The sequence below is a fragment of the Pagrus pagrus genome (genome assembly GCF_965226575.1).
Source record: "Pagrus pagrus genome assembly, chromosome: 14".
Taxonomy (NCBI): Eukaryota; Metazoa; Chordata; class Actinopteri; order Spariformes; family Sparidae; genus Pagrus; species Pagrus pagrus.
Window position 1 is genome coordinate 7,637,343 of NC_140198.1, and position 13,042 is coordinate 7,650,384.

Below are 13,042 nucleotides of genomic sequence, written 5' to 3' on the forward strand. Positions count from 1 at the left end.
AGTAGAAAAGTGCCGGTCAGTACGATTTGTGTTCTCTGAACTTTTTTACGATCCCTGCCCGTAAAGAAGCAGAGGCAGAATCCTGAGGATGCCAATGTTTCTCATTTACCTGGTTAAACAACTGACTGTCTTGGCCAGGTCTTGCTTGAAATTTTTTTTTTTTTTTTTTTTTTTACTTTAACGGGAATCTCCTGGTTAAATAAAGGTGAAATACAAATGAAAAATCTTTAAAAGCTATCATCTTGCAAAATGGGGCGGCTTTTTTTGTGAAGTAGTTATTGTGTTTGTTGTGATGGTCAGCAGTGACAGCAATAACTAAAATGCTTCTGCAAAACTAGCCATTGTTAATTTTGGCATTTTTTTAAACAGTGAATCACTTTAATATACTAGAGGGTGATGGAACAGAGTAGGAGCAACCACAGACTCTACACACATGGAAATCCTCATCAAGGTAACAAACATCTCGATGTTTTATTTGGAAAACTAGTCACAGCATGTGCAGCATGAATTCACTGGCTCATGGCATGATGCAAAAGGGCTGATTGTTGACCGAATTCCTTTTTTAAAACAGTGAGAGCTTGTTTGGCTGCGCTGTAAACCACATTTGCTGTTTCCACAGTAACCATGACTGCTGCCAAATCAACCAGGACTGAAATCTTAAGGATTACAACTTTTAAGCCCGACAGTATGTGTAGGTACAGTCAAAAGAGACACTGTGGCAGACGGCTCCTCCACCCAATTCAGGGATACTGAGAAGACTAGTTGGAAAACAACTGCAAAAACAAGCAAAACACAGACCACCATTAATTCTACACATGGTGGCTTTCATTATTCTATAAGCAACACTCCAAGGACAATCATGTCATGTTTTCTTTTACTGCCAGTTTCTTAAATTTTACAACAGCTGAAAAATGGAATTCATGATGAGCTTTTAACGAATCTCGGCCATTTTAATGATGAAAACTTAATTTACAAGTTGATCTTTGCAGCTGTATCAAAGGGAAACAGCTCTAATCCATATGATTTATGATAGCAGGGTGTATGACAGCGCTGGCAGCCGGAGGAGCAGAGGGAGTGGCAGAGATAGAGGATGCAGTCAGTGTTTCTGGCACGAGAAAAGAGCCGTGCTTCAGAGGTCTTCACAGCAAAGGCCAGCGAGGCTGACAGGCTGGTCAATAATCTCAACCACACTGCTTCACTCACTGCCTAATGAGACTAATTAACATGCCATTAAAAGCACGTACACACTCTACAAATCCATATGTGCGTACATAACACAAACACACACATGCAGCCACATCAGAATTGTCAGCCTTCCTAAAATCTGCCTGTTTGACTTTGGTTTGTCAGCGTTTTGTGGATTGTGTAAGATAAACAATCTGCTGCACATTCTGTTTGAATATGAGCAGCAACAAGCAGCAGAATGACCGTCCATTTTGTGGTCACAAAAACATCATTTTATGAAGCAAACACACAGCGACCCTCCTCAGTAAGCGACTCATTTCTGGGTCTCGGTCATCAGGAGCCGCTGGAGGCTCTTATTACATTTTTATTGAATTCAACGCAATTGTGTGACATTTAAAAGGCGCAGCACAAATACAAAACATGTTTTCGCGAATGTCCACTGTCCTTTTTTCACAAAAAAAAAGTGCGCTCGAGTGGCTGCTGCAGTGGGACGTCACAGTCTTGTCAAGGGTTTTATTTCACCTTGGAGCTTTAGTGAATGCCAATATTGTAGTTGAGTGAGCCTCGACCTCATATGTAACCTGTACACTGGCAGTAATCTATCATTGTCACTTGCAGCAATAAAAACACGACTAAAAGAGAAAATAAAGCAGAATTTAAGACTTGTGTATAAACCACTTCAACATTTTTTGTTCTGTCTCTGCTTTTTTAACGTAATATAATAATTTTTGGACTTAGCAAAAACCCTCTCACTGCAAAAATGTTTTGTAAATTATTTATCTCTACTTGATGAATGTCAAAATTTGATTATTAGCTAAATTAATGTCCCCAAATGGAACTTTTATTCCTAAAAAATGTTAATCAAGAGTAAAAAGAAGTACTTGGAGCATAAAGTCGTCCTGCTGTTGGAGATCAGAACAATAAATAATCACGATGAAATACTCAAATTTACTGCCGACAAAATACAAACAATAAATAACATTTTCCTCTTGTTGACTATTTGCACATGCAACACTAGAGATTTTTGTTTGTCCCTAAAAGCAATTCTAAATAAGAGGAAATAGGTGAATGTAACGACAACAGATCTCTTCATGTGAGGCCCAATTAGTTGTCAAAACAGCTACTGTATTTAGTTTGTCAGAACAATCTCAATCCACAAAATCCAGCCATTTCCTTCCTTCCTAGGAATTCCTTGAACAAAGTGCTAAAAAAAAAAGATAATTATAGCAGGGCCGTGACTGTACTATACTGTACTGTATCTCTTGCCCTTTGGCAGACTAACAGTGTGCCAGGTTTAAAGTGCAATGGAGGGGTTTAGAGCCAAGACTTCACTTCATCAAAGCTTTCAGCCTCCTCCTGCCAATAAGACGACAGTCAAACTCTGGGCTCGTCTATGGGAGCTTCACTGTTAATGCGCCAACCTCCAGGCAGCTGTGGCCTGAGACGTCATAAACACCCTAAACCAAAGACAAGTGATAACTATACACACTTTGAATTAAATCTATCAGACTAAATTACAAAAATACAGTCTCGGGTTAGGGTTCGGGTCTCATATTTCAGTCAGGTCAGGTCTGATTGGCGCAGGTATGTTCTGGGTTTGGGTCGGCAAAACAAACTGAACATCTGGCAGAAATGAGGATACAAAACACCGCTAAAAATCAAGAAGACAACAAAAGATTATAGAATTATTAAGACCACATTGCACAGAGCGGGGGACCCAAAAAACCAAGTGGTCTGGTGCTCTGCCTCTGCCCTCAGTTCTTTGTCTGAGCTTAAACTTAGATCTCATGTTGACAAAAACGTGACAGAAAATCGATACAATCATCAGCACTTCTTCTTTTGTTTTTGTTCTAGTACAAAAGCCTTACAAGGATCTTTAAAGTTCAAGTGAAGAGAAGCCCCGGGGTATGTTTTGTTGAGAGCTACTATTTGCCTTTAAATCTACAGCCAGATGACAAAATTGATACGGATCTCACTGCAGTACAAACCAAAACCCAAGCGTACTTCCCGACATGTTGAACTGCTCCTTTATAACTGCTCCCTACAAGTCGGTAAGACACGGAGGCAGCTGTGATGTAATATAACACTGAGACACTTCATTAAGTTTATGCTAAATAAACATTACTCTGACGAACATTTAAAGCGGGAGTGAAAGGCAGCCGTCACAATGTACCTGTAATATCATGCTGCATAAAAGCGTGATGGATATGAACTGAGGATGATTATGAGCGCATTAGTCTTTCTAAGCTGTTTTAAGGCTTACAGGAAGCCCTCAGAGAGTGTAATGTACTGCACAGTGGAGCAGGTAGACGGAGAAAGTGACAGATTTAGAGCAAAGAGGAACTCAGTTAGACATAATGTATATTCAGCATCCTGCTACCGCCTCGCTTTATAGTCCGGGGTCCATAGATCATCGAGAACCAGGATGAGATTCAAGCTGTGATTGGCCACACAAACACACCGGGCATGACAATGTATGAGTCTAACACACACAAACAGGTGTAGTGGGAGCTTGCTAGTAAACAGACACTGTGCTTTTAGGAGCATTTTAGCCCCAATGGGTGTCCATCCACGTCCTTAAAAGAGACTTTTTCCCTCCATTTGCATTTCATTTTCCTCTCGAAGGGCTCCATTACGGCTCTGAGTGGCTCCATTTCTTGTTCAGCTTTCTGAACAGGGTGTCCATTAACATAGATGCCGTGTCTCTCCTCTCGCCCAGAGTCTTTAGGGCTTCATTTTGGCTCGGGTTGTTGTGTCCGTCACTCTGCCATTAAAGGGCTTTTCATATCCTGCTCGCGTCCACCAACTGGGGCTCAGTTTCTTAAAATGGGGTTCCTCATCAGGGGCTGAAAAGAGGGAGGATTGTGCTGAGCTGTGACTCTCCATTCCCACCTCCTTCCCTCCTCAACTCAGCTGCTACATGTACGCTCAACATCTGGCTGCTTTAGTCAGAGTCACTGCTTACAGCCAGAGATTCACATGCCATGCAAAGGCCATTCATTTCAATCATGTGTAAAAATGCTTTGACTGATTTTATGAACTCTTTTATCTGTGCAATAAGAACAAAAACCCTCAGTAATGGCAGCCGGTTAAAGAGCTGTTTGGCTGCTTTTTGAGATGTTTATCGGTGCAATAAAAGAAAATCTAAGTGACGGTAGATGATTCGGAAGTTTCTACTGGAGTAATAAATAGAAAGGCGCTTCCTTTAAGTGTCTTTTTACTGTTGTAACAAAGCATATGTGATCCCTGAAATCTGGTCTGTCAGTACCCAAGGTAAGGGCCTTTAAGTGTGGGAAATGTGAGCATTGGATGGGAATGTGCTTCCTTGCAAACTAATGTAAATCCTGGGATATCATCAGTGTTCAAGGAGTTATGTGTGATGAAATGTCGGCTTTTTGGCTATATAAGTGGACTTTGAGGGGAGATTATGTTGTCACACTCCTGTATTGTGGTCTATTGAGGCTGCTAATGTTTGGTAATTGGTGTCTCTACCTTTTCAGTGAAGGATTTTTCCCACTGAGGATGTCGAGTGTCTGTGTATAATGGCAGGAAAGTCCTTACTCTTTGCTCTAAATGCTGCCAAAAAAACTTTACTCCTGATGATTTTTCTGCAAAGCTAAAATAGTCAAACTTTTGTGGCGTTTCTGCACGTACAACAGCATCAGACAAAGAAGAATTACCCAGAAATACCGCAGTTAAAGTGCAAATCCTGAGAGTACTGTAGTAATGCTTGAACAAAGGAAAGGTGGTCTGGTCTGATGTGTTTCCACTGAAGCTCAGGCTCATGACTCTGCATATCCTTCAAGTATTATGTGATCTGCAGCAGCACTAGATAATAAAGTCTCCTGGTGTTACAAATTGCTAAGAATACGACTGCATGTGTGTGTGTGCGTGTGTGTGCATTGGCGAGAACATGCCGGTCTCTTACCATGATGGTAGTGACTACGACTGTGCGGTTTTCCATGCCAGACGTGTCGTTTGGAAGCAGCGGAGAGTCCTGGATCAGAACCAGTTTGTCCTTGTCGTTCCAGTAGCCGATCTGCCGGGAAACAACACATGAATGAGATTGTGTATGTGTTCACTCGCTGTGCTATCTTGGTTCTGCCAACAAATATCTGGGCCTTTCTGGCCCAAATGCAAAGCTTGGTATACAATAATTGTTTTTAATAATTAGTGACATGGTCCAACAATGATGACTGTCTTGTTAAAGTCCTTCAATAATGACACATTTGAGTGGGAATGGGTTGAAAATTATGCAACTTACATTTTAAAAATCATTAACATTACAGTCATGAACTATAATTAAACCTTTTGCTGTTATAACGTTTACAGTTGTTTCTTTTGTCTAAATAAAGACAAAAGCTGTTGTGATAACCACTCGTGATTGGAACATAAACACTGATCAGCATGAATATGGACGAAGTGGAAGAAAATTCAGTTACTTGGAAGAGTTTGCACGTTCAAGTTGCTGGAAGTCGAGCTGCTAAGAAATATAATTTTAAAAAATCGAAGAAAAAAGATTCTGGAAAAGAGATTTTTTCCAGGATAGAGTTGTAAAATCTGACAAAATATTCTCAATTGGTTCACCTACTAGCTTTTTTCCTCAACTTTCTCACTTTGCTGAATTGTTGCCACCTGTGTGAGCTGATCAAGGTCATGAGATGAGGTTGAAAGCTGACAAAAATTTTTGAAATTGGACATCTGAGATGGGCTTATGCTGTTAACACGGTCAGGACTGAACTTCTGTGTTGTAAATTGTCAGAATTTTATAAAAATGAAGAAGAAAAATTGTGAGAATTAAGTAAAAAAAAAAAAAACAATATAAAGAAAGAAAAAGCATGGTCATGGTTATGGTTAAGTTATCGTATGAGTAAAAGCCATTACAGTAGAAGCAATACAATATCAGTCAAATGCTCCACAGAAATGTTTTTACTTTCTTTGTAAACTTAATTCTCCAAATGTTTCACTTGTTCTCTTGAATTACAAGTAAAAACCCAGTGTTCGTGGTTTTAAACAGTATTTTCTGGTTAAACGTTCTGATGAAGCGCATGAACTTCTGATGAAAGCTCTGAACACAGCAAGAAAGTAGATCCAAGGTCATTTTATTAAACTACCAGTTCCCAGATTCAGGTATCAGAATTGGACCGAAACTGAAAAAAAAGTGTATCTCTGCATCTCAATTTAAATCAAAATCTCATCACATCCTGTGATTCCTCCTAAAAACACTGAGCTCTAATAATGAATTATTGCAGAGCCTCAGCTGAAACACCCTGGTGCAAGATTCCAGTTTTAAGATCCATGTTGTTCTGCTTCTTTTTGTCAAAAGCTATTTCACTGTTGAGCTGATGTTACTGTCATCTTCCAGAAATCCTTCAGGGTCAAACTGACCAACTGGAACTGACAGACATGATATGTTGTGGTCACAATATTACCATCTGCCTTCTTAGGAACATCGAGAGGACGCGCATGGAGGGCACTGCTCGGCTGATATGTGATTTTTAATAAAGAGCCATTATCTGCAAATATTCTGACAAACTGATATATTGATCTTATAACAGACCGGAGCTTTGACTGCAACCATAAGCAGCTATAAGTCAGAGAGAGAGGGAACACCGAGCGAACAAGCTGGCTGCTGGTTGGCCAGAGGGAACGGAGATCTGTGATTGGATGATACCTCCCTGTGTGCTGGGACATCAGGATGATTGAGGAACATGGAAAATGCAGTAGAGAGGCTGTGACACACAAACACACACACACACACACACACACACACACACACACACACACACACACACACACTGTGTCCTGACAGGACCCTGACTGTGCTGCAGGAAGACAGGCCAAAGCAGCTTCTGATTGATGGGAACTCCTCTCTGCTTCTCGAGCCCCTCCCTCCCTCCTCCTCCTCCTCCTCCTCCTCCTCCTCCTCTCTACCTTGATTGCTCTCCATTTCATTTTATCCTCTCACCATCACTCTTACAAGTGCTCTCTCTCTCTTTCCATTTTACCTGCATTTTCTCAACAGACATCCATCCTCTCACACCAGACCCAGAGAGGCTGGAGCTTTTTTTTACAACCTACTTGACGATAATAGAAAACGCCACACTACATACTGCGTCATCCCGGCCCCCAGATACTACACATGACAGCAGTGGGCACATGTTTCTGTCTAAAATATACAGTATTACTGACTTTACTAGGACAAATATTCATCCAAAACACAAAATGAAAGCAGTGTGGTGTGATGTTTTACCCGTCGCGGTCCATTATTCTTCAGTTCAAACACGTCCATTGTGTAGTTGACCCTGCGGCCATAGTGGTCAAACTGGACATTACCTGTTAATCCCTGCAACCGGACCTGCACACAGAGGAGGGACATAGAAAAACACAATGATATAACAGCAGCACACAGTATTTATTAACACCACAAACATGTTGAAGGACAAACTTCAGCATCTGAAGGTCCACTTGGGTCTAAGTTTGTAATAAACCAGGTTGTTTAAAGATGTTCAACAGTGAAAAAAGCAAATCAATACAAGTGAAAGGAATTCAAGAACGAATGACGAACATTTTTAACATAGTTTTATGAAAAATCCAGAGGAGAAATCTGAACTGAAATAGACAAATGTGTATTTTGGATGTTTTCTTTCCACCATTCTGAAAGAAGACAAGTTATGAAAGCAAAATAGCACAAAATCTCAAACTTGACCACTCCATGAAACCTGTAGTGTCTGGCCTTACGTTGGGAAAATGTTTTATATTCCCACTGTGCCAAACCTGCATCGAACCATGACTCCTAAACCTGGTTAGAACTGAACCGTGACTTCTTTCTACACCCTTCATTCGTCTTTCATTCCCCCTGTTCCTGTTTCCCTCTCACCTGTTTGAGAGTGCGTTCCATGTCGATGCCCTGGTTCCACGGGGCGGCCGGGTTGGCGAGGCAGTCGCCGGCATTCCCCCGTCTGGAAATGTCCACCTTCTGCCTGCGCAGGTTCCTGAAGGCCTCGGCCATCACCATCACCCCGTCGTATGTCAGCGCTGAGGTGTACTGGGAGACGAGAGGAGGTGATCAGAGATATGTGATATACAGTATGTGGGCTCAGTTGGGTCGTCTGCTGGTTTCTTCAGCTAGTTTAAGAAACTTAAAGGAAAAGTTCTGTCGTATTCTAGTGAATGCCAAAAGAAAGTCTGGTGAAGTTTTCGTAGTCCACATAACATTGTTGGAGATTCACAGCAACTGAAAACTGCTGAAACAGAAATTGCAAACAAAACAACCGGAGAAAAACATAAAATGGCTCCAGACAGCTTGTCCAGCGTAATCCAAGTCTCCAGAAAACTTGACATCCCAGACTGGTTTGAAAAGTTGTTATTTACTCGCTTGACGCCAGGCAACTTTTCCTTTAACATTGCATAAAAACCCTGCAGAAGGTTCAACTCTGGCCTGTTAGACTCATTAAAAGGAAATAAAAACCCAGTGTGGACACACAATTTGATTTGTAAATTACAGTCTTTGTACGCTGGAGGCCACCCCGCTGTTCTGTCTGATTTGTGTGCTGGAGGACACACACACACACCGGGAAAAGGTATGAGGCCAATTAAATGCTGATTTAGCTGGACAGGCAGAATGTTCTGCAGTATTTGCTGGTCAGATCTTCTTTAAAATAATGTGTGTGTGCTGCCTGTGAGAGTTTCCGCAGGGCTAGGCAGTACCTCCTAACGGCCCGGCTGTTGCAGAGAGGCAGCAGTTCTTACTCTGCTCATTATTTTCTGGAAATGGAGAGTAGCAGAGGGAGCGATGGGAAGAGCATATTCCCCACAGTGTACACCTCCCAATTTCCCATAATCTATCTTTGACCTGAAGACTCTGTGTCGGCTCTGATTATTTGCGTCTACAGAAATCACTCTCTCCGTCATGAGTCGTACATTTCCCTAAAACTTACCTCTGGCGCCGCAGAAAACTAATTGAGTGAATGACGAAGAGGCAGGAAGATGGAGAGCGAGCACCGGGGAAAAAGAAAGGGAAACGGCGAGTGTTTTGTCCAGCCGGGTAGCAGTCTGGCATTAATTATCCCGGCTAGCAGGAGTTCATTAACTTTGCCTCCGGCCGGGGGTGGCTCCTATTCATTAGCCCACTGCTCACTGTGACATTATGGCTCTCTACGGAGACTGCTGCACTCTATCCCCCTGTTACTCTTTGATGAGCTGCCCAAAGTAACACACACATTTACACACAAACAGTAGAGGTGTGGGATAATATAGTCCGGAACATCTTCACTGCTCAAAGCTGCCAAAGACGTGAACATGAACAGGGGAAGGGATAGTGTTGGATTCATTATTTCCAAACAGTGTCAGCTTGCTAATCAATTAATCAAGAAAATAATCGACATATCAATTGACAATGAAAAAATGGTTAGTTACAGCCCTTAATTTCTGTTTCCTCTGAGAAATGTTATTTTTGCCACTTACAACAACTTCTACAGCTGCATCAATCTCATGCACCATTTTGCTATTTTTTGCCCATTTTTCTGTTGCTATATTTCCTAAATGTAGCTAGGTAGCTAGCTAGCTATGTGGCAAAGCTGGGATTGGTTCATTATGCAGCTTTTCAAGGACTGATGATGACATGCTGAATATTTAAAGTCAAAAATGTGCATGCCCCAAAACTGACGAATAAAGTGCCCAGCTAGCCTAGCACAATGCCAGACATGCCGTCTACCTATTGGTTAGTAACGTTAGCTGTAACGCTAGCAGCCTGGCTATTGTTCACCTCTTGAGCCTGGCAAGGAGCAGTTTTCTGAGCTGATTGAAAAAAGTTGGTCATTACATGATTATTTGAGTCTAGAGCCCTTAACAGCTCCCTCTTCTTCTTCTTTTCTTTTCTGGCATCACAATTTATGTGCAGGTCGTGCATTAGGAAGGAGATTTATTCCTACATTAGTTAGTGGTTAGTTCAGATCAGTGAAAACATTCTCATGTTATCTGGACAGTTGCCCATTATGCAGGATTTTCAGGCCACATTTTACTGAAGCAGCAATAAAGAAAAATGTCTGTATTTGTTCGAAGTTTTACTGAGTATGCTGGCTCAAAATAAAGTGTGGTTATTATTGCATATATTTAGAATGAACATGATTATTGCTCCTGAGCACCTGGGCCCCAGAAATGTTTCCCTTTCCCCCCCTCATGGGCGTCCCTGGGTCCAAGAGCATCCAACGACCCTTTCCTTATCCACCAAGTCCATCTCCCTTATTTGCACATGGAGATCTGCTCACAATGTAGACAGACACAACATAACAAGAATGCCTATTAATTTCAGGAGTAAACGCAAAGATCCTTGATCAAATGTCAAGGTAACAGTAAGGTAATGCGGTAACAGCTCACGTGTTGATACCAAAGCTGGCTGTCATACACAGAGGAATCTCTCATTAGTTCACTACCTGCAGATTCCTGGAACTTTTAAACACAAGGCGTCACATCCGTCTTCGCAAAGTGAGTAAACATGCCAGAACAAGGCCCAACTCACCGGTGGTGTTAATATATTAGAAGAAAGAAGAAGGGCCGACTGTGACTCAGGCTGTGGACAAACTTAATGGGGAGCAGAGTAATTTAGTCTGAGTGGATTTCCAGGAGAGAGAGCAATTTATCAAGAAATGGAGTGGGGGTAAACACACACACACACACACACACACACACACACACACACACACACACACACACACACACGCCCACACACATAATATCATGTGATATCGCCCTGTGGTGTAAACTTTTAATTTGAACCACCCCAATCCATCAGACACACACACACAAACACACACTCGGCTTGACTCACACCGTTTCCACTCCACTGCATCTGGTTTTTAAAATAGAAATCTTTGTTGGATACAGATTTGCTGGGGGGGGGGGGGTAAAGAGGTTTGCTGGCCACCATGGCGTGATGCCTTCTTGCCCCAGTGCCATTCTCAATCTGTGTGCCTGAAAAGATGGTAAAGTGGGTCAGTCTGTCACATCACTACATGTGACAGCGGTGGACGAAGCGGAGCAGATTGCTGCTGCTGCTGATGAAGATGATGCCTGTTATTTGGGTGCATATACTCATGTATTTGTTTCATCAAAGGCTGCTATATATTAGTTTTAAGTCATTTACTCTCCTACATTTACTTGACTTACCACTTACTTTACAGATTCAGATTTATCATAAACAAAACAAATAATAAACGTATAAAACAGAGTGCGTTGTGAAAGAGTAAATCAGTGTTTTTACATAAAAAAGTAGCTCAAACAGGTTACACCTAAACCTGAAATGCTGCTTACAATCTGATAAGTCGAGACAGTTTTTCATGCACTTCTGTCTCAGTGTGTTGCTGCTGCTCCTCTGTGCACACTTTGCAAACATGCTGATATACACTGTACACTTTTCATCTTATCTGGCACTGTCCTCGCTCATTTTATCTTTCTTTGCTTTATCTGCTATTTTTTCGCTGTTTCAACAGCCGAGTTACCCCGGAGGAATCATGAAAGAACTGTGTTTTTGCACATTTTAGCCCAGTGACTACAAATAGCATGTAATTTACATGACTACCCATTCTTCTTCTTCGGTTGTTGGCACATTTCTCACCCTCCAGGTAGCTGTTGGTTTCGGTCCATTTCACAACAATTTGAACATCAAATTGCAGAGATTTTGCGACTGATCTAAAAGCTCACATTTGAGATTTGACAACACCAACTTTCTTTATGGAAAAGGGACTAAAATCACTTGATTTAAAAAAAAAAAATGCTTAAATGGCTTTGCCAACGTCTCTGAATCCACCAACAAGGAGTTTTCAGAGTAAATTTCAAATAAACGCATTTTGTGGAGTTAAAGTATTCAGTAGTAGGAAATGGAAATACTGAAGTTAAGTACCTCAAAATTGTACCTATGAACAGTACTTGAGAAAATTGTAGATAGCTACATTCCATCACTGTTTTTTCTCAACTTTGACGGTAAGATTTTTACTTTTACTGCAAATGTTTATCGGTTCCAATTATCAGTTATCGGTCTCCTTGTTCGGCCCCTCATACATACCTTGGGTGGGGCGTCCGAGCCGGGGTACTCCCTCTGATCGAGCTTGTTCCAGCGCTGCATCAGTTTGATTACCATGGGGTTGCTGAAGTCGACCAGCTGAAAGCCTGTAACGTTGGCTCCGCCGTGCATGAAGCGCTCCAGGTTGATGTCCTTAAAACCCTTCAGGGGCAACAAGGAGAAAGAGCGGTCATGGGCTGAGTCCAGTGATGGCAGAAAGAAACAACAATGCAAACAAAAAAATACTATTTTGACAGCTGTTGTAGGTATTGACAATGCCTGATGATGAACTACAGTAGATTTGCTTTAATTACGCTATAATTAATGAGCTAATTAAGAGCAGGTGAAAAATGTGTCAGTGCTCTTAAGCACTGATCCAGGACCATCATGTTCCTTGTAGGCTGTCAGAGGAAGCTGAACATTACAGCAGTCTGTGTCAGAGCTTAATAGCTCTCATAGTTATGAATTCAAGCCCCTGATCCTGAAATAGTATTTTTGACAGTTCTAACAGGATAGATGCACATTTATTTCCAAGACCATCTTGTTACAAAACCCACATGCTCATAAGCACACTGTCTAGAAATGTATCTACAGTATCTAGAGCTGGAGAAAATTGGACCCTGGGAACTTATGACCCAGGGAAAGCACATAATGTACAGCTTGGGAACATAGCAGCCTCTGTCATGTTCCCATTACCTGTCATATAAATATGGGGAACATAGGACCCTGGGGAAATGGGACCTTGGAAATATAGGACCCCGGGAGGGGACATATGTACAAATATGGGGGATATAAGAA

General features: G+C 41.6%; 1 protein-coding gene across 6 annotated transcripts in view; it reads right to left on the bottom strand.

The window, feature by feature from the left end:
- Nucleotides 1-13,042, bottom strand: part of gria4b (glutamate receptor, ionotropic, AMPA 4b) — a 142,579-nt gene that overhangs the window by 35,933 nt on the left and 93,604 nt on the right. For 5 of the 6 annotated variants that reach the window (XR_014624022.1, XM_084372707.1, XM_084372706.1 and 2 more), the window contains 4 exons: nucleotides 12,248-12,406; nucleotides 8,066-8,233; nucleotides 7,439-7,543; nucleotides 5,114-5,224 (listed from right to left, as the gene is read on the bottom strand). Coding sequence is in view for 5 of the 6 variants with exons in the window: in XM_084372707.1 (XP_084228833.1) it covers nucleotides 5,114-5,224; nucleotides 7,439-7,543; nucleotides 8,066-8,233; nucleotides 12,248-12,406 (543 nt within the window). In the remaining variant the exon portion in view is untranslated. Of the gene's footprint in view, nucleotides 1-381; nucleotides 4,032-5,113; nucleotides 5,225-7,438; nucleotides 7,544-8,065; nucleotides 8,234-12,247; nucleotides 12,407-13,042 lie in introns of those variants that run through there. The other variant, XM_084372710.1, reaches the window with a different exon arrangement.